General features: G+C 66.1%; 3 protein-coding genes across 8 annotated transcripts; 1 reads left to right on the top strand and 2 right to left on the bottom strand.

Moving 5' to 3' along the window:
• Window positions 1–36: 36 nt before the first annotated feature.
• FAM171A2 (family with sequence similarity 171 member A2) lies at window positions 37–8,697 on the top strand. Its single transcript, XM_074557495.1, has 9 exons — window positions 37–277; window positions 3,247–3,474; window positions 4,364–4,456; window positions 4,562–4,720; window positions 4,796–4,972; window positions 5,272–5,388; window positions 5,623–5,749; window positions 6,518–7,789; window positions 8,404–8,697. The coding sequence occupies exons 1-9, from the start codon at window positions 169–171 to the stop codon at window positions 8,456–8,458; spliced, it is 2,337 nt and encodes a 778-aa protein (XP_074413596.1). The 5' UTR covers window positions 37–168; the 3' UTR covers window positions 8,459–8,697.
• GRN (granulin precursor) lies at window positions 8,539–16,454 on the bottom strand. 5 transcript variants are annotated; one of them, XM_074557490.1, is made up of 15 exons: window positions 16,279–16,454; window positions 15,175–15,278; window positions 14,970–15,106; window positions 14,788–14,872; window positions 14,600–14,703; window positions 14,371–14,518; window positions 14,168–14,274; window positions 13,470–13,584; window positions 13,292–13,389; window positions 12,423–12,665; window positions 11,465–11,707; window positions 10,513–10,755; window positions 9,574–9,816; window positions 8,991–9,254; window positions 8,539–8,919 (listed from the first exon to the last, which is right to left on the bottom strand). In XM_074557490.1, the coding sequence occupies exons 1-15, from the start codon at window positions 16,437–16,439 to the stop codon at window positions 8,821–8,823; spliced, it is 2,394 nt and encodes a 797-aa protein (XP_074413591.1). In that variant the 5' UTR covers window positions 16,440–16,454; the 3' UTR covers window positions 8,539–8,820. The 5 variants fall into 5 exon arrangements, with proteins under 5 accessions (XP_074413591.1, XP_074413593.1, XP_074413592.1 ...); XM_074557492.1 differs by having other exon boundaries at window positions 14,970–15,041; window positions 16,279–16,423; XM_074557491.1 differs by lacking the exon at window positions 13,470–13,584 and having other exon boundaries at window positions 13,292–13,426.
• A 2,097-nt stretch (window positions 16,455–18,551) lies between these two features.
• On the bottom strand, window positions 18,552–23,990 carry TMEM98 (transmembrane protein 98). Of its 2 annotated transcripts, none has more exons than XM_074557400.1 (7): window positions 23,830–23,990; window positions 21,543–21,729; window positions 20,856–20,987; window positions 20,579–20,612; window positions 20,205–20,320; window positions 19,702–19,761; window positions 18,552–19,205 (listed from the first exon to the last, which is right to left on the bottom strand). In XM_074557400.1, the coding sequence occupies exons 2-7, from the start codon at window positions 21,671–21,673 to the stop codon at window positions 18,998–19,000; spliced, it is 681 nt and encodes a 226-aa protein (XP_074413501.1). In that variant the 5' UTR covers window positions 21,674–21,729; window positions 23,830–23,990; the 3' UTR covers window positions 18,552–18,997. The 2 variants fall into 2 exon arrangements, with proteins under 2 accessions (XP_074413501.1, XP_074413502.1); XM_074557401.1 differs by lacking the exon at window positions 23,830–23,990 and adding an exon at window positions 22,660–22,814.
• Between the last annotated feature and the right edge of the window lie 122 nt (window positions 23,991–24,112).

Raw genomic sequence — 24,112 nt, forward strand, 5'->3', positions numbered from 1 at the left:
TCTCGGGGCGGTGCCGGGGGTGGTCCCGGTGCCGGGGCGGTGCCGCTCCGGGGGTGGGCGCTGGGCGGTCGTGCCCGGCGGCTCCGGCAGGTGGAGCCCGGTCCCCGCGGCGGGCGGGCGGACGGGCCGGGCGGGCCGGGCATGGCGGGGTAACGGCGCGGAGCCACCATGCGGCCCCGCCGCCTCCTGCCGCCGCTGCCGCCGCTGCCGGTGCTGCTGCTGCTGGCGGCCGCGGGCGGGCGGCGGGCGCGGGGCGCGGCGGAGCCGGGAGCGCACGGTGAGAGCGGCCTTTGTGTGCGGGGCGGGGGGCGCCGCCGGCAACACCCCCGCGTTGTCCCCGCGCCCGCATCCCCCCGGCATCCCTCGGCCCCCACCCCCTGCCCCGCACCGCCCCAGCCCCACCGGCGCCCCCGGGCCCGCCCGAGCCCCGCGCCCGCATCCCCCCGGCATCCTTTGAATCCCGTCGCCCCCCCGCGCACCGCCCCCCGATCGATCGATCGATGCCGGCACCGGCCCCCCCATCCCCGCATCACCCCCGCCCCGGCATCCCCCGGCGTCCCTTGGCTTCCGAACCCGCTCCCGCCCCCCGCCCCGACGCCCCCCGCACCCCAAAGCCCGGCCCCGCCCGGCTCCGACACCCCCATCCCTGCCCGCCCACCCCCCGTCCATCCCCGGCTCTGTCTGTCCGGCCGCACCCCCGTCTGTCTGTCCGGCTGTCTCCGGGTCCCCGGGCGGTTCTGGCCACCGGCGGGAGGGCGGTGATGGGTGGGGGGCCTGGCAGTGCCAGGGGGTCGCGATGGTGGGTGGGCGTCACAAACCGGGGGGGGTGAAGGAAGTTGGGTGGGGATCGTGGGCAGAGCTTTGGGGTGCGGGGGGGTGGGTGGGGGTGCTGAGCAGAGCTTGGGGGTGTCTGATGGTGGGTGCAGGTCCCGGGTCAGGGGGTGCAGGGGGTCCTGAGCAGCAGCCGGGGGTGCAGGATGATGGGGGTGCATCCGGCAGGCAGGGTGGGCCTCGGGGTCCCCTGTGACCCCCCATGCACCCCAAATCCTCCTGTGCCAGGGTGAGGCGTGCCCGGGGCTCACGGGGGGGTCCCTGACCCGTCTGTCTGTGCTGGCTCAGCTCCCGCTGGCGTCACCCCTGCCCATCCCCGTCCCCGCGGGGTGACAGACACGACAGCGCTCCTCAGTGCCACCCCAGGGCCTGGCACCCCCGCCCTGCTCACGGGACACCGGGGTCACACTGGTGGGCACTGGGGAGCCAGCGAGGCGCCGGTGCCGCTCGGAGTGGCAGCAGCACCCTTGGGGACCCTTTGGTGGCGGCGGGGGGACAGAGTGGGGACGGGGCGATGCCTGTGCTGTGTCCCCGCGCTGGGGTGGCACCATGGCCCCCTCTGATGCCAGCTGTCCCCGGCAGCTGCGGGGACATTCCTGCCCGCGGGTGCCGGCTGTCCCCGCCATGCAGGGGACGCCCCCAGCCCCTCCATTGCCGAGCCCGCCCCGTGCATCCCCGGAGCAGCTGCTGCCAATCTCCCCCCACTCCTCGCCCATTGCCACATCTGGGCCGCATCTGGGCCGGGGCGGGTCGGGGGGGGTGCCCGGTGGAGCGGGGGGCTCCGGGGCTGCGGGGGGCCCGGCGGCAGCCCCGGGGCGCGGGATGAAGGGATGAAGGAGGTCGTTGCCTGGGTGACGGCGCCGGAGCCGGGACCGCTGCCAAGGGCTGCGGATCATGCGCGGGATGGCGCTGGCTCGGGGGGGCCGGGGGCACGCGGGGGTTTGGGGTCCCCCCCGCCCTCCAGCCGGGCCCTGCAGTGGGGAATGGCCGGGAGGATCCCTCCCCCTGCTGCTGTGGGGCCGGCTGGGTTCCAGACCCCCTGGCCTTGGGATGGGAGTGAGCAGCACCTGGGGGTGGCCTTTGGTGGGGGGGTGAGGGTGATGTGAGTGGGTGCACCTCCCCGGGTGGCACGGCATCAGGGGGGCACAGGGTGGCACAGCAGTGATGCTCACACCTCTTTGGGATGGTGCCTGCTGCCTGCTGGGGAGCACCTGTGACCTGCCAGGGTGGTGCCTGTGACCCCCCTGGGTGATGGCTGTGACCTGCTGGGCATGCTGGGCACTGGGATGGGTCCCACCACCTGGCCACCACCACCAGGATGGTGCCCATGGCTTTCTGGGATGGCACCTGTGACCTGTTAGTGTGGGTCCCACCGTCCTGCTTGGATGGTGACTGTAATCCAGTGGGACAGGTCCCACTGGATTAGCAGGGGTGGTGACCATCACCCACCAGGATGGTGACTGTGATGGTGACCATGACACCCCTGGGATGGCGGCCATGACCCAGCAGGACAGGTCCCACCACCTGATGGTGCCCATCATCCATCAGGATGGTGCCCATGACTCCCTGGGATGATGCCCATGAGTCCCTGGGATGGTGGCTGTGCCCCCTGGTTTGGTGCCCATGACCCCCTGGGATGGTAGCTGTGAACCACTGGGATGGTGGCCATGATCTCCTGTGATGGGGATGGTGGCCATGACCCAGCAGGACAGGTCCCACCACCTGTTGGTGTGGTGCCCATCATCCATCAGGATGGTGGCCATGACTCCCTGGGATGTTGCCCATGACCCCCTGGTTTGGTGACTCTGACCCCCTGGGAGGGTGGCTGTGCCTGCTGGGATGATGGCTGTGAACCACTGGGATGGTGGCCATGACCCCTGGTTTGTGTCCCACCCTGCTGGGATGGTGGCCATGACTCCCTGAGATGGTGGCCATGATTCCCTGGGATAGTGGCTGATCCTCTGGGATGGTGCCCATAACCCCCTGGGATGGTGCCCATGACTCCCTGGGATGGTGTCTGTGATCCTCTGGGTTTGGTGGCTGTGCCCCCTGGGATGGTGTCCATGACCCCTGGTTTGTGTCCCACCCTGCTGGGATGGTGGCCATGACCACGTGGGATGGTGGCCATGAATCACTGGGATGGTGGCCATGACTCCCTGGGATGGTGGCCATGAACCACTGGGATTGTGGCCATGGACCACTGGGATGGTGCCCATGACTCTCTGGAATGGTGGCTGTGAACCACTGGGATGGTGGCCATGACCCTCTGGGATGGTGGCCATGCAGGACAGTGTCTGTGACTCCTGGTTTGTGTCCCACCCTGCTGGGACGATGGCTGTGCCCTCTGGGACGGTGACTGTGCTCCCCCCACCCTGTCCCCCATGCCCACGCCGTGTCCCTGTGCCGTGTCCCCAGAGGTGCTGCTGCGGGTGCAGGTGTTGGAGAGCGGCTCGCTGGCCCCGCTGCCGCAGGCGGCCCTGGACGTGTTCGGCGGCCGCTCGGCGCTGGCCGCGGGCAGCACGGACCAGGCGGGCTCGGCGGTGCTGCCCGTGCCCTACCGCCTGGGCTCCTGGCTGCTCGTCACCGCCGCCCGCCGCGGCTATGTCACCGCCTCTGTGCCCTGGCGTGTCACCAAACTGCCACGTGAGTCACCGAGCCCTGAGCCCTCCTGGGCTGGGGGTCTCCTGTCCCTTACCGGGGTGTCTGGGACTGTCTGGGGGGCACAATCCCTTACTGGGGTGTCTGGGACTGTCTGGGGGTAACCAATCCGTTACTGGGGTGTCTGAGACTGACTGGGGGCACAATCCCTTCCTGAGCCATGATGGGGGATCCTCAATCCCTTCCTAAGCCATGATGTGGGATCCCCAGTCCCTTCCTAAACCATGATGTGGGATCCCCAATCCCTTCTTGAGCCATGATGGGGGATCCCCAATCCCTTCCTGAGGGTTCTGGGTCTTATCTGGAGTCCTAAATTCCCAACTGCGGGGCTCTGAGCCCTGGTGTGGGGTGCTCAGTCCCTTACTGGGACCTCAGTCCCTTACTTACAGGGGATCCCTAACAGGTTTCAGCATAGGGGTCCCTTATAGAAAAGTGTTTGGGAGGGGTCTGGCCCCTTTGGGAGGGGACAACCATGTCCTGGTGGCCCCCAAGTATTTTGGGGTCCAGATGTGTGTATTTTTGGGGTGCGGGTGTGGGTATTTTGGGGGTCCTGGTGTGGGTATTTTGGGGGTCTGGGTGTATGCATTTTGGGGGTCCAGGTGTGGGTATTTTTGGGGTCCACGTGTTGGTATTTTGGGGTCCGGGTGTATTTTTGGGGGTCTGGGTGTGTGTATTTTTGGGCTCTAGCTGTGGGTATTTTGGGGATTCAGGTGTGTGCATTTTTGGGGTCTGTGTGTGTATTCTGGGGACCAGGTGTGGTTTTTGGGGGTCTAGGTGTGGGTTTTTGGGGCTCCAGGTGTATGTATTTTTGGGGTCCTGGTATTTTTGGGGTCCGGGTATTTTTGGGGTCCACCACCCCGTCTTCCCCTTGCAGTCTACGCCTCCATCAGCCTCTACCTGCTCCCGGAGCGCCCGGCCACGCTCATCCTCTACGAGGACCTGGTCCAGATCCTCCTGGGATCCCCAGGTGAGACAGGGGGGTGTCCCTGGGTGCCACCACCGGCCGAACCACGGGGACGGCGGCGGTGACACCTCCATCCCCCGGTTGCTGCCACCCTCCGTGTCCCCGCAGGTGGCCGTGGGCAGCCGTGGGCGCAGTTTCCCCGGCGGGCAGCCCGCCTGCCCCGCAGCTCCACCTACAGCCAGCTGGCCGCGTCCCTGACGGCCGCCTCCGGCCCCGGCCCGGCCCGCGCCTTCCCCGCCTTCCTCGGGGCCGAGCAGGACGGCAGCGGTAGGGGGGTCACGGGGATTTGGGGTGGGGGGGGCACCCTGTGTGCCACCCCTTAGGGATGTCCTTGTCCCCCAGGCAATGGCACGTGGCTGGAGCTGGCGCCGGTGGCGGCTGTCAGCGTCCATCTGTTCACCGGCAACGGGACCGAGGTGCCGCTGGCCGGCCCTGTCCATCTGTCCGTCCCTCTGGGCCCCGACGCCGCGGCCGTGGTGGCCACCAGTGTGCCAGCCTGGAGGTTTGACCCCAAGAGCGGTGAGTGGCGGCTGGAGGTGGCAGAGGGGACACAGGTCCTGTTGGGGGGACAGAGGGGACACAGGTGGAGGTGGCAGAGGGGACACAGCTCCGGCTGGAGGTGGCAGAGGGGACACAGCTCATGTTTGCAGCAGCAGCGGGGACACAGCTTCTGTTGGGAGTGACAGAGGGGACACAGCTCCTGTTGGGGGGTGGCAGAAGGGACACAGCTCCTGCTGGGGGTGACAGAAGGGACACAGCTCCTGCTCGGGGTCGGGGGGTGATGAGGTGGGGGACCTCATCCCGGTGTGTCCCCGCAGGGCTGTGGGTCAGGAACGGGACGGGGCTGATCCGCAAGGAGGGCCGGCAGCTGTACTGGACCTTCGTCTCCTCCCAGCTGGGATACTGGGCAGCGGCTCTGCCCTCCCCCAGCACGGGTAAGGTGACACCTGAGTGCCCTGTGTCCCTTGGCTCTGGGGACAGGCTGGATGGGGAGGGAGTGGCAGCACCTTGGGGTGCTCCCCTCTCTGCCCCCCCTGTCCCAGGGCTGCTCTGGTGGGGTGGGGGCTGTCCCATGTCCCATTGTCCCCAGGGCTGGCTGGGCTGGGGGGACACTGCAGCCCCCCGGGGTACCCTCAGGGGGGATCCCCCTCTGACCCTGCTGTCCCCAGGGCTGGTGGCGATGGCAGCGGGTGTGACAGACATCACCACCTACCACACCATCTTCCTCCTCACCATCCTGGGTGCCCTGGCCCTGCTCGTCCTCATCCTCCTCTGCCTCCTCATCTACTACTGCAGGTCAGTGTCCTGCCCGTGGCACGGGGGTGGGAATGGGGGTCAGCACCCACCTGTAACCCGGGGGGACCATTTCCTGGCACCCTAAAACTGGTTATAGGAGGGGCAGTATCCTCCAGGTACCCCTGGGTGCCCCATATCTGCCTTTGGGAAGGGGGGTACTACCCCAAGGCACCCCTAAGTGCCCTAAAGTTGACTATGGGGAGGAGGCACCAGCCTGTGGCACCCTTGAGTGCCCTGTAACTATTCTGGGGGAGTCACCACCCCTTGGAACCCCCAAATGCCCTCTAGTTGGCTACGGGGAGGAGGCACCAGCCTGTGGCACCTCTGGGTGCTCTTTAGCTGGATTTGGGAGCCAGACGCTGATCTCCAGAAACACTGGGTGTTCTACAGCTGGCTTGGGAGGGGGGGACACCACTCCCCAGCACCCCTGGGTTTCCTATAACTGGATATGGGGGTGACACAGGGGTGTCACAGGGGACACAGTGTTGACACCCAGCACCCCTGGGTTTCCTATAACTGGATTTGGGGGGGTGACACAGCACTCCCCAGCATCCCTGGGTGCCCTATAACTGGATTTGGGGGGGTGACACAAGGTGTCACAGGGAACACAGGGGTGACACCCTGCACCCCTGGGTGCCTATAACTGGATTTGGGGGGGTGACACATCACTCCTCAGCACCCCTGGGTGCCCTGTAGCCCCCTCCTCTAGCTCCTTCCAGGTGAGGGAGAGGGGAGCAGGGGCACCCACGACCCGCCGTGTCCCCGCAGGCGGCGCTGCCTGAAGCCGCGGGCTCAGCACCGCAAGCTGCCGCTGCCGGGCCCGCTGGACGCGGCGCGCCGGGACCAGGCCACCTCGGTGTCCCAGCTGGACCTCCTGTGCGGGGGCAGCCACCTGGAGACCGCCTCCTCGGGGGGCGACACCGACCTGCCCACGCCCAGCCTGGCCCCGTCCACCCGCGAGCTGCCCCCGGCCCGGCCGGACTTCTTCCAGCCGCCGGCCCCGGCCCCGCTCCGCGCAGGCCTCAGGCCCCCGGCGGCCACGCTGGGCCCGCGCCGCCGCCCGCCCGCCGCCCATGAGGACTACGGGCGCTCCGGCGAAGCCTTCGGCCTCAGGGCCGCCCGCTCGGTGGACGGGCTGCAGCCGCCCGACGAGCACCCCCGCGGCACGGCCGCCTTCGGCCCGCGGCCGCCCTCGCCCTCGTTCTCCCGTTACGGGCCGCAGCCCGCCGAGCACCCGCTGCCCGAGCCGCCCCCGCGGCCGCCCTCGCTGGCTCCCCCCGGGCCGCTGCTGCTCTGCGGGCCGCTGGAGCGCGGCGGGGGCCCCGAGGATGTTTACCGGGGGGTGATGCCCACCCTGCTCATCCCCGCCCGTTACATGCGCCTGGCGCCCGGCGAGCCCGAGGGTCCCCCCGAAGCCGACGGGGGCCCCGGTTCGACGGCGGCGACGGCCGCGCCCCCGCCCCCCCCCTCCTCCGGGCAGCCCTTCGAGGAAGGGGAAAACTGGGCCGGGGCTCGTGCCCCGCAACCGGTGAGCGGCTCGGTGGCCATCCCGGTGCTGCTGGACGGGTCGGCGGTGGCCCAGCTCAACGGGGAGCTGCAGGCGCTGGCCGGGCAGCAGCTCCTGGAACTGGCGGGGCCGCCACCGCCCAGAGCCTGGTTCGTGTCCCTGGACGGGCGCTCCTCGCAGGTTCGGCACTCCTACATCGACCTGCAGGGCAGCGAGAGGGGCCCTGGTCCAGCTCCCCCTCCCCGCCTCCCCCGGGCCGCCGGAGGCGGGGAGGAGGACGGGGGGCCCCGGCCCCCGCTGCCCGCAGCCTCCCCCGAGGACAGCTCGCTCGCCCCCTTGCTGGAAGCGGGCAGCGGGGGGCGGCGGGGCGGCGGCAGCGGCCGCAGCAGCGCCAGCGAAGCCCCCCGAGACTCCCTGACCAGCCCCGAGGAGGAGGCGCTGACCGAGGCGGGCGACGGGGCCGACGAGGGGGGCGACCGCAAGAGCCCCTGGCAGAAGCGGGAGGAGCGGCCTCTGATGGTGTTCAATGTCAAGTGAGTGTAGGGAGGGCGAGCCCCTGGTCCGGGGTGAGGGCAAGTCCCAAGGGGGAGCTGAGATGGGGACAGTGCTGCTGTTACCCTTCTCAGCCCACCACTGTCCTGCCCAGCCACCGTCTCCTTCCACCACCATCCTCTGTCATCGTTGCCGTCCCACTGCCATCTCATCCCAGCACCATCCCATCCATCATCCTGCCCCATCAGTCCCATCCCACCACAGTCCCACACAGCCATCATCTCCTCCCACTGCTGTCATCCCCATCCCACCCTCCCACCAGCCTGTCCTGTCACTGTCCCATCCTATCCTGCCATCCCACCACCTTCCCCACCATCCTGCCTTGTCACTGTCCTCTCCCACCACCATCCCATCCCATCCCACCACCATGGTCTCTTTCTGCCATGGGAGGGACCAGAGGCCACACCCAGGCCACCCATGTCCCCATCTGCTCGGGACCCCCACCCTGTGCCACCAGGCTCTGCCCCACGGGATCCTGCTGCCCCTGTTCCCTCCGTGTCCACCCAACACCACCATCCCTGTTCTTTTGGGGGTGGGAACTGCGTGCTCCATGTCCCCCCAATCCTGACCCATGTCCCCTTTTGTGTCCCTGCAGGACAGGGGGGGCTGGCACTGCCCCCCGAGCCAGCGGTGCCTCCAAGCTGCCATAGGAGCCAGGGGGCCCCTGTCCCCCCACCCTCATCCCCCTTTGGATTTTAACTCGTGTTTCTAAACGTTTTCTACGTGGTGAGGATGAAGAGGGGTCATTGGGGCCAGGCTGGCACAGAGGGGGGCCATGGGGATCCCCCCCGGGTGCCAGGCTGGGCAGGGAGCTGCTGCCTGCACCTGCCTGCACGTCCTGCCTGCTCCTTAGAGGCATTAATATATTAAACACACAAAATCCCCCCTGCCTCCGCCTCCTGCCTCAGTTTCCCCCTTGCCAGGAGCCACAGGTGCAGTTTCTCCTAGAAACCGTTTATTGGGGTGGTGGCACGCGGGGTGGGTGCTGGTGCTGGTGGTGTTCCCAGTGCCATCAGAGCAGGTCCCAGCGCTGGGGGCTGCACCCCCAGCCCCCTCCAGTGCAGCGGGACCCCGCGGGGCAGCAGTGGCGGCCGTCGGAGCAGCAGGAGCCCTGCAGAGAGACACGGAGTGAGCAGGGGGGTGATGCCACCCTCACCGCCACCTTGGTGTCCCCCCACTCACCTGGGCGAAGGGGCAGCACCCCCAGGAGCCTCCCCGGGCCTGGCAGCACCGCTGGCCCCCGCGGCACGAGCCAGTGGCACCGCAGGGCACGAGGCCACCCGGGCGGGTGCCAGCGGCTCGCAGCGGGACGGGGGGTGCCCGCCGGGGGGCAGAGGGGGTTGGCAGCAGGGGGGTGGGTGCCAGCAGCTTCTCACAGCTCTCGGTGGCCACGTTGCAGGTGTAGCCCCGGGGACAGCAGTGCTTGTGGTCCCCGCAGCAAACGGCCTGGGGGGGACACAGGATGGGGTCAGTGGGGTGACAGTGGGGGACACGGGTCTGGGTACCAGGGACAGAGGTACACAGAGACCCAGGGGCTGTGCCAAACACTGTCCCCAAGCTGCCCACAGAGCCTGCATGGAGGGTACCAGTGACCAATATGGGAATGTCCCATGTCCCTGTGCCTCCCAGCCCTGCTTGTCCCCAAAGGGTCACCCCCACAGTCACGCTCTGTCCCAACCCCCTCCATTCCATTCCCAAATCCTCACTCCCCAGGACAACACCCCATCCCTGGGGCACCCCCCAACCCCCAGGGACTCCCCCACACCTGCTCGAGGGGGCAGCACCCCCAGGTGCCCAGGCTCAGCCGGCAGCATGTGCTCCCATCGGGACAGCTCGTGGTTTCGTCACATTTGACATTCCCCGATGTCACCTGTCCCCCGTGGAGCAGTGCTGGGATCTTCTGCACCCAGGGCAGGTGGGTGCCCCCCCCCTTCAGGCAGCTGCCCTTCTCGGGGTCACAGGTGTAGCCCTGGGGGCAGCAGTGCACGAGGTCGGAGCAGCAGACGGCCTGGGGGGGCAAAGAGGGGGGGGCTGAGCACATGGGACCCCCAGCAGCACAGCTGGGGACCTCCAGGAGACAAGTGCCCTCCTCCCCTGTTCTGTGTCCCCCCTGGACCCAGCCTGGCTCCATCCCCCTTTGAGGGGGCAGATATGGGGACCCTCTTGTGATGCTTTTGCGCCTCTGTGGGACACACAAATGTCCCTGAGCACCTCAGTGGCCTTGTGTGCCTCCGTCACCCCCTGCCACTGAAGTCCCAGATTGGTCCCAGTTAGCAGAGAGGGTCTGACTGGGGTTGGGGCCAGCAAAGGGGCCCAGTGTCCCATGGGGACATGAGGGGTTTGGAGCCCACCCTGTCCTTCCTGGAGGACAAGGGACATCTGCCCTCACCCTGCCCAGGGGACAGGGGACATCTGCCCTCATCCTTCAAGCAGCAAAGGGGGGGGGGCATCTGGCCTTGACCCCCTGGGGAAAAGGGAACATGGGCCTTTGTCCCCTCAGGGCACAGGAGACCCCCAGCCCATGGGGCTGCTGAGGGGACAGGGGGTCTCTGTGCCCTGTGAATGTTCCCATGTCCCCAGGCAGGTGCTACACTCAGGGTCCCTTGAGCCATCTGCTCAGTCCAGGACCCCCCACTCCCCTGGTTGCACCCCCAGGACCCCCACCCCACCCAGCCATGGACCCCATGGGCAGAGCCCCCCACACCTGGCTGAAGGGGCAGCACCCCCAGGTGCCCAGGCCCATCCTGCAGCACGTGGTCCCGTCGGGACAGCTTGTGGTTTCATCACATTTGACATTCCCTGATGTCACCTGTCCCCCGTGGAGCAGTGCTGGGGTCTTCTGCACCCAGGGCAGGTGGGTGCCCCCCCCCTTCAGGCAGCTGCCCTTCTCGGGGTCACAGGTGTAGCCCTGGGGGCAGCAGTGCACGTGGTCGGAGCAGCAGACGGCCTGGGGGGGCAAAAAGGGGGTCTGAGCACAGGGGACCCCCAGCGGCACAACTGAGGACCCCCAGGGGACAAGTGCCCTCGTGCCTGTTCCTGCCCTCCCCTGTTCTGTGTCCCCCTGTACCCAGCCTGGCTCCATCCCTGCTTTGAGGGGGGCAGATATGGGGACCCCCTTGTGATGCTTTTGCGCCTCTGTGGGACACACAAATGTCCCTGAGCACACCAGTGGTCTTGTGTGCCTCTGTCACCTGCTGCCTCTGAAGTCCCAAACTGGTCCCAGTTAGCAGAGAGGGTCTGACTGGGGTTGGGGGCCAGCAAAGGGGCCCTGGGTCCCATGGGGACATGAGGATTTGGAGCCCACTGTCCTTCCTGGAGGACAAGGGACATCTGCCCTCACCCTGCCCAGGGGACAGGGGACATCTGCCCTCATCCTTGAAGCAGCAAAGGGGGGGGGGGCATCTGGCCTTGACCCCCTGGAGAAAAGGGAACATGGGCCTTTGTCCCCTCGGGGCACAGGAGACCCCCAGCCCATGGGGCTGCTGAGGGGACAGGGGGTCTCTGTGCCCTGTGAATGTTCCCATGTCCCCAGGCAGGTGCTACACTCAGGGTCCCTTGAGCCATCTGCTCAGTCCAGGACCCCCCACTCCCCTGGGTGCACCCCCAGGACCCCCACCCCACCCAGCCATGGACCCCATGGGCAGAGCCCCCCACACCTGGCTGAAGGGGCAGCACCCCCAGGTGCCCAGGCCCATCCTGCAGCACGTGGTCCCGTCGGGACAGCTTGTGGTTTCATCACATTTGACATTCCCCGATGTCACCTGTCCCCCGTGGGGCAGTGCTGGGGTCTTCTGCACCCAGGGCAGGTGGGTGCCCCCCCGCTGCAGGCAACTGCCCTTCTCGGGGTCACAGGTGTAGCCCTGGGGGCAGCAGTGCACGAGGTCGGAGCAGCAGACGGCCTGGGGGGCAAAGAGGGGGGGGCTGAGCACATGGGACCCCCAGCAGCACAGCTGGGGACCTTCAGGGGACAAGTGCCCTCCTCCCCTGTTCTGTGTCCCCCCTGGACCCAGCCTGGCTCCATCCCCCTTTGAGGGGGCAGATATGGGGACCCCCTTGTGACCCTTCTGTCCCTCTGTGGGACACACAAATGTCCCTGAGCATCCTCATGTCCCTTATCACCCCAGTGGCCTTGGGTGCCTCCGTCACCGCCTGCCACTGAAGTCCCAAACTGGTCCCAGTTAGCAGAGAGGGTCTGACTGGGATTGGGGGCCAGCAAAGGGGCCCGGTGTCCCATGGGGACATGAGGGGTTTGGAGCCCACCCTGTCCTTCCTGGAGGACAAGGGACATCTGCCCTCACCCTGCCCAGGGGACAGGGGACATCTGCCCTCATCCTTCAAGCAGCAAAGGGGGGGGGGGCATCTGGCCTTGACCCCCTGGGGAAAAGGGAACATGGGCCTTTGTCCCCTCGGGGCACAATAGACCCCCAGCCCATGGGGCTGCTGAGGGGACAGGGAGTCTCTGTGCCCTGTGAACGTTCCCATGTCCCCAGGCAGGTGCTACACTCAGGGTCCCTTGAGCCATCTGCTCAGTCCAGGACCCCCCACTCCCCTGGGTGCACCCCCAGGACCCCCACCCCACCCAGCCATGGACCCCATGGGCAGAGCCCCCCACACCTGGCTGAAGGGGCAGCACCCCCAGGTGCCCAGGCCCATCCTGCAGCACGTGGTCCCGTCAGGACAGCTCGTGGTTTCATCACATTTGACATTCCCCGATGTCACCTGTCCCCTGTGGGGCAGTGCTGGGGTCTTCTGCACCCAGGGCCGGCGGGCGCCCCCCCGCTTCAGGCAGCTGCCCCCCTCGGGGTCACAGGTGTAGCCCTGGGGGCAGCAGTGCACGTGGTCGGGGCAGCAGACGGCCTGGGGGGGCAAAGAGGGGGGGCTGAGCATAGGGGACGCCTCCAGGACTGCCAGTCCTACAGGAGGGGGGACAAATGTGTCCCCTCCTGCCCATTCCTGCCATGCCCATTCCCCACCCCAGCAGTGAGGAGGGGGGGATGTGGGGACTCCCTCACCACTCCTGACCTCCCCCCTCAGTGGGACTCAGGAAGGTCCCTGAGCGTCTTGGTGGCTTCCAGGATGTCCCTTCACCACCTCGTGCCACTGGAGCCCCAGACTGGTCCCAGTCAGTACAGGGGGGTTGACTGGGGGATGTCAAAGTTATTCAGTGTCACCCTTCCCCATTGGACATCAGGGAATGGGAGCTCTCCTAGGGGACATCTCCCAGTCCCAGAGGGGCACAGGGGACCCCATCCTTGTCCCTCCCAAGGTGGACAGGGGACATCAAACCTTGTCCTAGGCAAGTTCAAGGAACTCCCACCCTTGTGCTTGTCAGTGGAACAGGACACAGGTGCCCTTATCCCACCCAGGGGGACAGAGGACATGTGTCCTATCCCACTCAGGGCGACAAAGGACATGTGTCCTTATCCCTCCCGGGGGGGACAAAGGACATCTGTGTGTCCTGGGTGCACAGGGGACACTTGTACCTGCTCGAGGGGGCAGCACCCCCAGGCCCCAGAGCTGAGCCTGCAGCATGTGTTCCCATCGGGACAGCTCGTCCTCTCGTCACACTTGATGTCACCAGCTGGGAACAGGGGACAGTCACGGCTGGTGTTCCCTCCCTGGGACAGGACAGGGAGTGATTGCTCCCTGGGGGGTTCTTACCTGTGGGCAGGGCTGCCAGGGAGGCAGAGCCCCCCAGGGAGGTACAGGTGGAGTGGACCAGGTCACAGGTGGTGCCCTGGGGACAGCAGTGCTGCCCGTCACTGCAGCACACGGCCTGGGGGGAGACACGGTGTGACAAGGACCCTGGGGATGGGGACAGGGGGGCACAGCAGAGGGGACATGGCATGGAGGTGCCCTTGGGACAGCAGTGCTGCCCAGCACTGCAGGACATGGCCTGGGAGGGGGGGATATGGGGGGACAGGGACCCTGGGGACAAGGACAGGGTGTGCCCAGCACGGGGGGCAGTGCAGGGTGCCTGGTGTGGGGACATGGCACAGGGTGGGGTGCCCAGGATGCCCAGCAAGTCTGGTGTGGGATGACTGGTGCCCAAAATAGGGTGCCTGGCATCACCGTGGGGTGATTGGAAGTGGGGTGTCCAGAATGGGGTGCCTGCATGGACTGGTATGGGGTGACTGGTGTGAGCTGGGGTGTGGGGTGCTGGATTGGAGTGCCCAGTGAGGGGTGGCTGGCACAGGGGTGCTTGGTTTGCGGTGCCTGGCACAGGCCAGGATTTGGTGCCTGGCATGGGGTGCTTGGTTTGGGGTGTTCAGTGGGGGTGGCAGGTTTGGGGTGCTGGGCACACACAGGTTTGGCACAGCTGCCCATGCCGGGGTGTCCAGGGCTGTGGCAGCACTCACGTTCTGCAGGGGACAGCAGCCGTACTGCGTTGGGGACAGCTGGCAGCAGGTGGCCCCGTCGGGACACGCTGAGCGGCCATCGGGACACAGCACCTGGCGCAGCGCCACTGAGGGGAGGGACACACGGTGTCACCACGGACACACGGTGTCACCACGGCCCAGTGCACGGCACAGCGAGGGCACTCCCAGGGCACAGCCCTTACCTGGGGCAGGGGGGTGGCGCTTCCAGGCAGGGAAGGCTGTGCCCATGGGGACATCGGTGTCACCGGCAGGGGACACGCAGCGCCCGCGGGTCAGGTCGCAGACGGTGGCGTGGGGACAGCAGTGCACCTTGTCAGCACAGCATGAAGCCTGTGGGTGCCAGCCGTGCTCGTCACAGCGGTGGCCGTGCCAGGCCCCCCCCCAGTGTCCCCATGTCCCCACACCCCGTACCTGGGGCATGGGGCAGCACCCCCAGGCACCACTGCTCGTCACACAGCACGTGGCATCGTCGGGACACTCGGACTGGCCATCAGGACAGGGGACAGCACGGGGGGCTGCAGAGACAGGTGACACCCCCCTGTCCATCCCGTCCCCTCCAGGCCCACCCTGCCCCCCAGCCACCCCCCGTGTCGCCGTACCCAGGTCTGTGACACAGGACTGCCCGTCAGCGCTGCAGTGGGACCCTCGGGGACAGCAGCGGTGGCCCCCAGCACAGGGGACACTCTGGGGAGAGAGAAGGGGGAGGGAGAGCAGGGGGGTCAGGGAATGCCCCACAAACGGCAGGGACGGGGGAAACTGAGGCACAGGGGAGGGGGCTCACCTCTGGCAGCTGGCAGCTGGTGGGGCACGATGAGCCGTCCTGGCATCCCAGAGCACTGGGGGCAGGCAGGGCCTGGGGGGCACGGGGGGGGGTTACATCCCCTGCTGAGCCCCCCCCCCCGACTGGGCAGGCAGAGCCTGGGGGGCACAGGGAGTTACATCCCTTGCTGAGACCCCCCCCGACTCCCCAAACCCCGCACACTCACCGGGGTGACGGGGCAGGGTCGCCCATGGGGACAGGGCAGCTGGGCCCCCGCGCCGGCCAGGGCCACCCACAGCAGCAGGAGGGTCCTCATGGCTCTGGGAGCACCTGTGGGACTCCCCCGAACCCCGGCCTCAGTTTCCCCTTTCAGCACTCAGTTCTGCCCCCCAAATCTCACTTCTTCTTTCAGTCATATGTTGGGAAAGCCCCAGCCCCACCCCCCCTCAGCCAGCCCCCACCCCGGGGTGCTGGGGGGCACCTCAGGGTGCTGGGGGTACCCACAGACAGTGGGGAAACCCTGAGGTGTGTGGCACCCCAACCGTGCCCCGATAAGATCTCCCTGTGGTGCCAGACGGGCACCCCCGCCCCCCATCCCGCAATCACTGTCACTGCCACTTCCCTTTCCCCGCTGGGGACACCTCCTGCCCCACCCAGGGCGGCCGCGGAGCTTGTGTGCCATGGGGGGGGCTCGGGGGGACACTGGTGGCACTGCACCCCCACCCGGGCAGGGCTGGGCTGACCCCCGACATCCCCCAGACCCAGTGCTCCCAGTACCACCAGTACTCCAAGTGCTCCCATTACCCTTAGTGCTCCCAGTACTCCCAGTGCCCCCACTGCTCTCAGTACTTCAAGTGTTCCAATGCTCTCCCAGTACTCCCAGTGCTCTCTCAGTGCCTCCAGTGCTCTCAGTGTTCTCCCATTACCCTCAGTGCCCTCAGTGTTCCCAGTGCTCTCCCAGTACCCTCAGGGCTTCCGGTGCTCGCAGCACACCTCCCATTAGGGACTCCCAGTGCCCCCAGTGTTCTCCCAGTGCCCCCAGTGTTCCCAGTGCTTGCAGCACGCCTCCCAGTAGTTCTCCCAGTACTCCCAGTGTTCTCCCATGACTCCCGGGACCTTCCGGGCAATCTCAGTGCTGCCCCATGACTCTCAGTGTCTCCCAGTTGCTGCCGTAACTCCCAGTTCCTCTCCCAGCACCTCCCAGTCTCCGGATGACTCCCAGTGGCCCCCGTGACTCCCAGTTCCTCCAGTGTCTCCCAGTGGCCCCCGTGACTCCCAGTTCCTCCGGTGACTCCCAGTTCCTCCTGGCAGCTCCCAGCGCTCCCAGTACCTCCCCGTCTGCCGTGCCCGTGTCTCCCAGCGCTCCCAGTATCCACCAGCGCTCCCAGTTCCCTCTCCCGGTCCTGGCAGCAAGCCCCGCCCCCCACCACTGGCCGCAAGCCACGCCCCCGGCCGACCATTGGCCGTCCGCCGAGCCCGCCGCGCTGCCATTGGTCAGCCAGGGGTGAGGGGGCGGGCACAGCGGCCGCTTCACCCCCGTCACGTGACGGGCGGTCACGTGGCCGCACCCCCCCTTTCCCCAGGGGCAGAGGGCGGCCAGAGCGGGGGGGGGGTTCGGGGAGAGGGAGCCCTCAGAGACTGAGGGGGAGCACAACAGAGCGGAGGGAGACCCCTCAGACCGCCCTCAGACCGCCCTGCCCGGGGGGAGACCCCTCAGACCGCCCTGCCCGGGGCACAGGGAGCCCTCAGACCGCCGTCAGACCGCCCTGCCCGGGGCACAGGGAACCCTCAGATCGCCCTGCCCGAGGGGGGACGCAACAGACCGCCTTGCCCGGGGTACAGACCCCTCAGACTGTCCTGCCCGGGACACAGGGAGCCCTCAGACCGCTCTGCCCGGGGCACAGCGAGCCCTGCCTGGGGCACAGGGAGCCTGCCCGGGGCACGGGGGGAGCCCTCAGACCGCACTGCTCGGGGCACAGGAGGCCCTGCCCAGGGCACACAGACTCCACAGACCCCCCTGCCCGGGACAGGGACCCCTCTGTCTGCCTTGAGCCTTGGGCCCCCCTGTGCGGCTCCGGGCCCCCTCCCCCCGGCACAGACCCTGCCTCAGGGCACAGACCCTCATCAGGGGCATAGACCCCATCAGGGGCACAGAGCCCCTTCTCAGGGGCACAGATGCCCCTTGGAGCCCTCCAGGCCTTGCTCCCAGGGCAGGCAGTACCCCCAGACACCCCAGTCCCCCAAATTCTCCCCAGTCCCCACAAACTTCCACCAGCCCCCAGAGTCCCCTCCAGTCCTCCCCAATCTCCCTGACCCTCCCAAAACTCCAGTCTTTGCCCTCCAACTCCCCCATCCTCCCTGCCAATGCCCACCAGTGCCCCTAAATTCTCTCCAAATCCCCTCCAACCCCCTGTGCCCCAAAGACCACTTCAACCTCTCCAACCCTTCCCAAAACTTCCAACCTCTCTGTCTACAAGACTTTCCCATCCCCCTCCAAGCTCCCCTAAATCCCTGCCAATGCCCCTCCAAACTCCGTCATACTCCCCAAACCCCTCTTCCAACCCACTCCAAACATTCCCAAACTCCCATGTCCCCTCCTACACCAATTCCCTCATTGTCCAACTCCCCCAAATCACCCCCTGACCTCCCCAGTCCCAGGGGAGGTTCACTCCAAAATTCACTCCAAAACCTCTTCCAACCACTCCAACACCCCCTAAACTCCCCTTAACACCCCTCCAACTTCTTCAACTCCCTCCAAATCCTCCCTAAACCCCAAAACCTCCCCTTCCAACACCCCAAATCCCCTGCAAACCCCCAAAACACCTCCAGTCTTCCAAATCCCTTTCAGCCTATACCAACCTCCCTCCACACTCCCTTCCCAGGCCCCCCAGCCTCTCCCTAGACCTCAACCCCGCCTCCAACACCCTGAAATCCACTTTAACTCCCCCAAACCACCTCAAATTTTCCAAACTCTTCCAAATCCTTTAAAGCCCCCTTCCAACCCTTCCAAGTCCCTCAACCCCTCTCTACACCCCCCAACCCCTCCAAATTCACCTCCAACCCCACAAAATCCCCTCTAAACCCCTCAACCTCCCAAGCCCCCCAACCCCTCCAAATCCACCTCCAACCCCACAAAATCCCCTCTAAACCCTTCAACCTCCCAAGCCCCCCAACCCCACAAAACCCCCTCCAAATGCCTCAAACCCCTCCACACTCCCTCCCAAGCCCCCAACCCCTGTAAATCCACCTCCAACCCCACAAAATCCCCTCCAAACCCCTCCACACTCCCTCCCAAGCCCCCCAACCCCTCCAACCCCACAAAATCCCTTCTAAACCCTTCAAACCCCCTCCTCACTCACTCCCAAGCCCCCCAACCCCTCCAAATCCACCTCCAATGCCCCGAAATCCCCTCTAAACAAACCCCTCAACTTCCCAAGCCCCAAAACCCCTCCAAATCCACTGTCCACCACACAAAACCCCCTCCAAACCCCTCAAACCCCCTTCCCACTCCTTCCCAAGCCCCCCAACCTCTCTTTAGACCCCCAACTTCCCCTTCAACACCCCAGACCCTTCTCCACGCAGACACCACATCACCAGCCCATCCCAGAGCAACCTTGTGGGGTTGGGGGCACATGGGGCCTTTATTGGGGTTCGACGGCCTTTATTGGGGTCAGATGGCCTGTATTGGGGTCAGGTGGCCTTTACTGGGGTCTCATAGCCTTTACTGGGACAGATGGCCTTTACTGGGGACAGATCGCCTTTATTGGGGTCCAATGGCCTTTTTTGGGGATAGATGGCCTTTACTGGGGTCTGATGGCCTTTATTGGGGTCCAATGGCCTTTATTGGGGTTCGATGGCCTTCACTGGGGTCAGATGGCCTTCACTGGGGACAGATGGCCTGTATTGGGGTCAGGTGGCCTGTATTGGGGTCTGATGGCCTTTACTGGGGTCAGATGGCCTTTATTAGAGACAGATGGCCTTTATTGGGGTCCAATGGCCTTTTTTGGGGATAGATGGCCTTTACTGGGGTCTGATGGCCTTCACTGGGGTCAGATGGCCGACTGCTCCTGGCGGGGCGGCTCTCCGGGGGCCGGTGGCCGCTCGGGCTCGGTGGCCATGGCGGCCTGGCGCAGCACGGCCATGTGCTCCTCGGCGGCCGCCAGCGAGCGCTCGACCCAGTGGCGAGCGGCCGGCTGGCGACAGGCGCTGCGGGTCACCAGCACCAGGTGACTGACGGACAGCAGCAGCGCCGCGGCCCTGCAGGGACACGGGGCTGTCACCGCCCTGTCACCTCCCTGTCACCGCCCTGCCCCAAGTGGCTTCCTCAGCAACAGCAGCGTGGTCGCCAGTTTGGCTGCGGTGACCAGGACCCTCAGGGAATGGCCTGAGGTTGTGTCACAGCAGGGTTGGGATGGATTTTAGGGAAAGGTTCTCCCCCCAGAGGTGCTGGCACTGCCCAGGCTCCCCAGAAAATGGCCCCAGAGCTCCAGGAGGGTTTGGACAGCGCTGCCAGGGATGCCCAGGGTGGGAGTGTTGTGGGGTCTGGGCAGGGCTGGGGGTGGGATTAGATGAGTCTTGGGGTCCCCCCCATCCTGTGATATTCTGGAATCTGCTCACTCCCCATCCTGCTGGGTCACCTGGGTTTGTCTCCAGAGTGGGGTTGTCCCCAGAGGTGTGATATGGGATTGGGGGGTGTCCCCACCCACAGGTATCTCCCACCCAGGAGCGTCCCTGTCCTTCCCACTGCTGTCACCTCGCATCCAGCAGTTTGGGGTCCAGCGGGGGATACATGGATCTCACCACGTCGTCCACCCTGCGGTGGGGACAGTGTTAACCCCAGGGACACTGTGGTGACACCTCCAGCACACCCATCCCAGGCATCAAGAGCCCCCTTGGAGTTCTGGGACCCCCCTAGAGCCCCAGGAACCCCCCAGAGCCCCAGGTACCCCCTGAGCCCCAGGACACCTCCCACAGTCCCAAAATCACCCCAGAGCACTGGAACACCTCCCAGAGTCCCCCGACAGCCCTGAAGTCCCCACATTTCCCTCCAGAGTCCCCAGGGTCCCCCTCAGTGCCTCAGGACCCCCCACCAGAGCCTCAGGACATCCCCAGAGCCTCCGTGACCCCTCCAGACCCACCCTGTCCCAAATCTCTGGGGACCCTCCACTGGAATTTTCCTCCCCAGTCCCTGGGGACACCCCAGAGCCACAGGACCCCACCCAAGAGCCCTGGAACCCCCCAGGCATCCCCTGTCACCTGGGGCTGATGCGCTTGGCCACCACGATGATGTCACCCAGGCTGGCTGGGGACTTCACTCGTGCACCCGAGCCCATGGTCATGGCCACCAACTTCTCCGTCAGTGTGTGACAGATCTGGGGGACAGTGGTGGGCACTCAGTGCCACCATCAACACCAGTGCCACAAGTGCCACCTACCATCACCACCAGTGCCACCAGTACCAACAATGTCACCATTGCCACCATTACCACAAGTGCTGCCCACCATTGACATGAATGTCACAAGTGCCACTGGTGCCACCACTGCCTACCAGTACCACAGCTCTACCAGTACCACCAGAGCTGCCATTGCCACCAGTGTCACCACTGCCACCAGTGCCACGCTCTCACTCACCTTCAGGATGGCGATGCAGTGGGACACCAGACCCCTGTGGAGAGGGAGAAGGGTGTGAATCCACCTGTGTCCCCCCTGCACTGTCCTTGTCCCCTGTGTCTCCCCCTCTCCTGCCAGCCCATGTCCCCCAGACCTGTGGGGGTATTCCCACCCCAAGACCATCTTGAGGACCATCCCCATGGCTTGGTGACCTCCAAATCTGTCCCCTGCATCCCATGATGGGGGGCTGGCACTGCACAGGGGTCCCCAGCAGTGGGGGGACACAGGGGACACTCACGAGGCGTCCTCGACCCAGTCCTCGTTCTCCAGGATGGCCTCTATGTGGGGGTTGGTGATGACCACATCGTCCAGCTCCAGCTCCGAGGGCTCTGATGGCGTCTCCGTGGTCCCCATCAGGTCCACGATGGGTCTGTCAGAGACATGGGGGACATCCCACCAAGGGCCACCTCCTCGGGTGACCCCACAGCCCCAATAGCCCTGGTGCTGGTGGACGTGTCCCCATCTTTGTCCCCCGGTGATATGGATGTATCCCAAACTGGGACAAGATGGGGGCATCTTCCCTCTGATGATGCTGGACATCGTCTGCATCATCCCCCTGGTCACAGTGCATGTGTCCCCATCTTTGTTCTCTGGATGACGGGGACATGTCCCTATCTTTGTTCCCTGGATGATGGGGACATGTCCCCAGCTTCATCCCTCTGATAATGCTGGACATCACCTGCATCATCCCCCCAATCACAGTGGACGTGTCCCCATCTTTGTTCCCTGGATGATGTTGGACATGTCCGCATCTTTGTTCCCTGGATGATGTTGGACGTGTCCCCATCTTTGTTCCCCCGATGACCATGGACATGTCCCCCACATTGTCTCCATGATGATGCTGAACATGTCCCCACCACTGTCCCCAGCCCATGGAGGATGGGGTCCCTCCCTGGTGGGGACAGGGACACTGTGGGTCACTCACTTGGTGTCGTAGTGGTGGCGCAGGTCCTTGGGGTGACAGTAGCGCTGCCTGCACACCACCACCAGCGCCACGAAGGACGCCAGGAAGATGGTGGCCAGCACCCCGATGGCCACGATGACAACGGTCTCCATGGCTTGTCCCTGCCACAGGGGCTCAGGCGTCCGGGGCCATCACAGCACGCTGGGGGCTGCAGTGACAGGGACATCAGGGACTGGAACCCTACAGATGTTCTCCTCTCCACCCTGCACCCCAAAACACCCAGCCAGGACCTGGTGTCACCCCCTGATGGATCCCTGTCCCCAGGGTCAGTGTCACCTGGGGGATGTGGTGACTCTGGGTGTGGGGTGCTGCATGATTTGGGGGCCTGCCCTCATCCTGGCACCATGGCCATGGGGACAGAGGGGGACAGGGTCTGGGGTGAGGAGAGCAAGGCCTGGGCCATAGGGGGTTATGGGGACCCCCAGAGTGTGTCCTTCTGGAGACCCCCACCCACAGCCATGTCCCTATGGGGACATGGAGACCCCCCAGAGCCTACCCCTGACAGGGACCCCAAGAGCCCTTTCCTATGGGGCCACAGGGAGCCCAGAGGCTAATCCCTATAGAGACCCCAGAGTTCCAGTCCCTATGGGACCACGGGGACCCCAGAGACTGATCCCTATGGAGACGCCACAGTTCCTGTCCCTATGGGGCCATGGTGACCCCAGAGACTGATCCCTATAGGAATCCCAGAGCTCCTGTCCCTATGGGGCCATGGTGATCCCAGAGGCTAATCCCTATAGAGACCCCAGAGTTCCTGTCCCTATGGGGCCACAGGGACCCCAGAGCCCCCAGTCCTGATTCCTATGGGGTCATGTGGACCTCCAGAGCCCCCTTTCCATGGGGATCCCCCAAATTCGACCCCAGCTGTGCCACGGGGACCCTGGAACCAGCCGTGCTGCAGTAGCAGGGCCTGTGTGTCCCTGTCCCCATGCTCAGCAGGACACCAGCCATACCAGGCCCAGGGGACCTTGTGTCCCCACCCGGACAGACTGGGAGTCCCCATGGGGTTCCCACCCTGCAGGGACCCCCTCCCCATGCCCACCCCACGGGCTGGGGGCTCCATCCCTGCCCTCCCTACCTGCTCCAGCCGGGTGGCACCGCCGGGCCGGGCGGGACACGGGGACACGCGGGGACGGTGCCACTTCCGTGCCGGGTGTGCAAACACGGCCACACCGACCTTCGCCCCCTGACTCACACCTGGGCCCCCCACGGAAGGGGGGGTGCGGGATGGGCCCCCAAAACCCTCCGGCCCCACTGCTTCCCCCCTCCCCTCACCCTCTTTTTCTTTCCCCCCTAAATCCCACTGAATTTTAAGCCAGGTTTAGGGATTTGGCTTAGATTTCCAGCCCAGCTGCAGTTGTCGCTGCAACCCCACAGGGTTGGGGACAGCGAGGGGGCGACAGGGTGCTCTCCCCACCCCCCCTCCGCCACTTTCTCACTGCGATTAAAGCCTTAAGAGGGATTTCGGCTGCCAAAGCTGCTTTTGCTGTAACCCCCTGGTGCCTGGTCCTGGGGAGGGCACAGCCCCGGGGGTGTCCCCAGGCCCCCCCAAAGTGTCCCCAGCGCCATCCCCAGCCCCAGGGGATGTCACTGTCCCGGCTGGGCTGGGGTCGGACCCTACCGGGCAGCACCAGGGAAGGTGGGAAGGGGAAAGGGGGAGTCTGGGGGGGGGAGACTGGGAGAGGGGTTTGGGGGGTTCTGGAACTGGAGGGACGCTGCTGGGGGGTTTGGGGGGTTCTGGAACTGGGGGGACTCTGCTGGGGGGTTATGAGGGTTCTGGAACTGGGGGGACTCTGCTGCGGGGGTTGGGGGGTTCTGGGATGGGGGGATGCTGCTGGGGGGTTTGGGGGATTCTGGAACTGGGGGGACGATGTTTGGGGGGTCCTGGGAGTAGGGGGGTCTGTTGCTGAGGGGTGTCCGGCGAGTCCCTCTGAGTCTTTGGGGGGTCGCTGCTGGCCGTTCCCGGTCCCGCACAGTCCCGGTTACCGGGGGGTCACAGGGCTGATGGGGTCCCTTCTGGCCCTGGGGGTCCCTCCGGTGGCCCAGAGGTGGGGGTGAGGGTCTCTGGGGGGGCCCCGACACGGCTCTTTGGGAGGGATCACTCCCAGGAGTCCCCTACAGCGCCTGGGGTCCCGTGGGGAGTTGGGGGATGCCTGGGGGGCTCCCGGGTGGGAGATCCCCTCCCAGCTCCCTCGGCGGGTCCCTGCGACCCTCCCGGGTCCCCCCAATCCCTCCCGGACCCCCGCACCTGGAGCGGCTCCGCGGCGGCCGCGAACAAGATGGAGCCGGGCGGGGGGCGCGGAGCGGGGCCGGGAGCGGGGTGGGATCGGGATGGGAGCGGGGAGGGAGCGGGGATCGGCCGGGCTCTGCCCCCAGCACCGCCCCCCTCCCGCCCCGAGGGGCCCGAGAGTCCCCTGCGCCTCCCAAAGTTCTCAAGCGCGTCCCATGCATCCAAAAGTGTCCCAAAATGTCCCCAAGCACTACCACTGCGCTCCTGAAGAATCCCCTCTTGTCACAAAGTACTTCCTTGT

Source organism: Zonotrichia albicollis, chromosome 23 (genome assembly GCF_047830755.1).
Source record: "Zonotrichia albicollis isolate bZonAlb1 chromosome 23, bZonAlb1.hap1, whole genome shotgun sequence".
NCBI lineage: Eukaryota > Metazoa > Chordata > Aves > Passeriformes > Passerellidae > Zonotrichia > Zonotrichia albicollis.

Excerpts from the sequence above, each read along its gene's own strand:
- TMEM98 (XM_074557400.1), bottom strand. The coding sequence starts at position 21,673 with ATGGAGACCGTTGTCATCGTGGCCATCGGGGTGCTGGCCACCATCTTC. Across the intron at positions 20,321-20,578 it reads ACTGCATCGCCATCCTGAAG|ATCTGTCACACACTGACGGA; the intron begins GTGAGTGAGAGC and ends ACTGTCCCCCAG. Across the intron at positions 19,762-20,204 it reads GCCAAGCGCATCAGCCCCAG|GGTGGACGACGTGGTGAGAT; the intron begins GTGACAGGGGAT and ends TCCCCACCGCAG.
- GRN (XM_074557490.1), bottom strand. The coding sequence starts at position 16,439 with ATGGCAGCGCGGCGGGCTCGGCGGACGGCCAATGGTCGGCCGGGGGCG. Across the intron at positions 14,519-14,599 it reads GGTGCTGCCCCATGCCCCAG|GCTTCATGCTGTGCTGACAA; the intron begins GTACGGGGTGTG and ends TGGCACCCACAG. Across the intron at positions 12,666-13,291 it reads GGTGCTGCCCCCTCGAGCAG|GCCGTCTGCTGCCCCGACCA; the intron begins GTACAAGTGTCC and ends TTGCCCCCCCAG.
- FAM171A2 (XM_074557495.1), top strand. The coding sequence starts at position 169 with ATGCGGCCCCGCCGCCTCCTGCCGCCGCTGCCGCCGCTGCCGGTGCTG. Across the intron at positions 3,475-4,363 it reads GCGTGTCACCAAACTGCCAC|TCTACGCCTCCATCAGCCTC; the intron begins GTGAGTCACCGA and ends TTCCCCTTGCAG. Across the intron at positions 5,389-5,622 it reads TCTGCCCTCCCCCAGCACGG|GGCTGGTGGCGATGGCAGCG; the intron begins GTAAGGTGACAC and ends TGCTGTCCCCAG.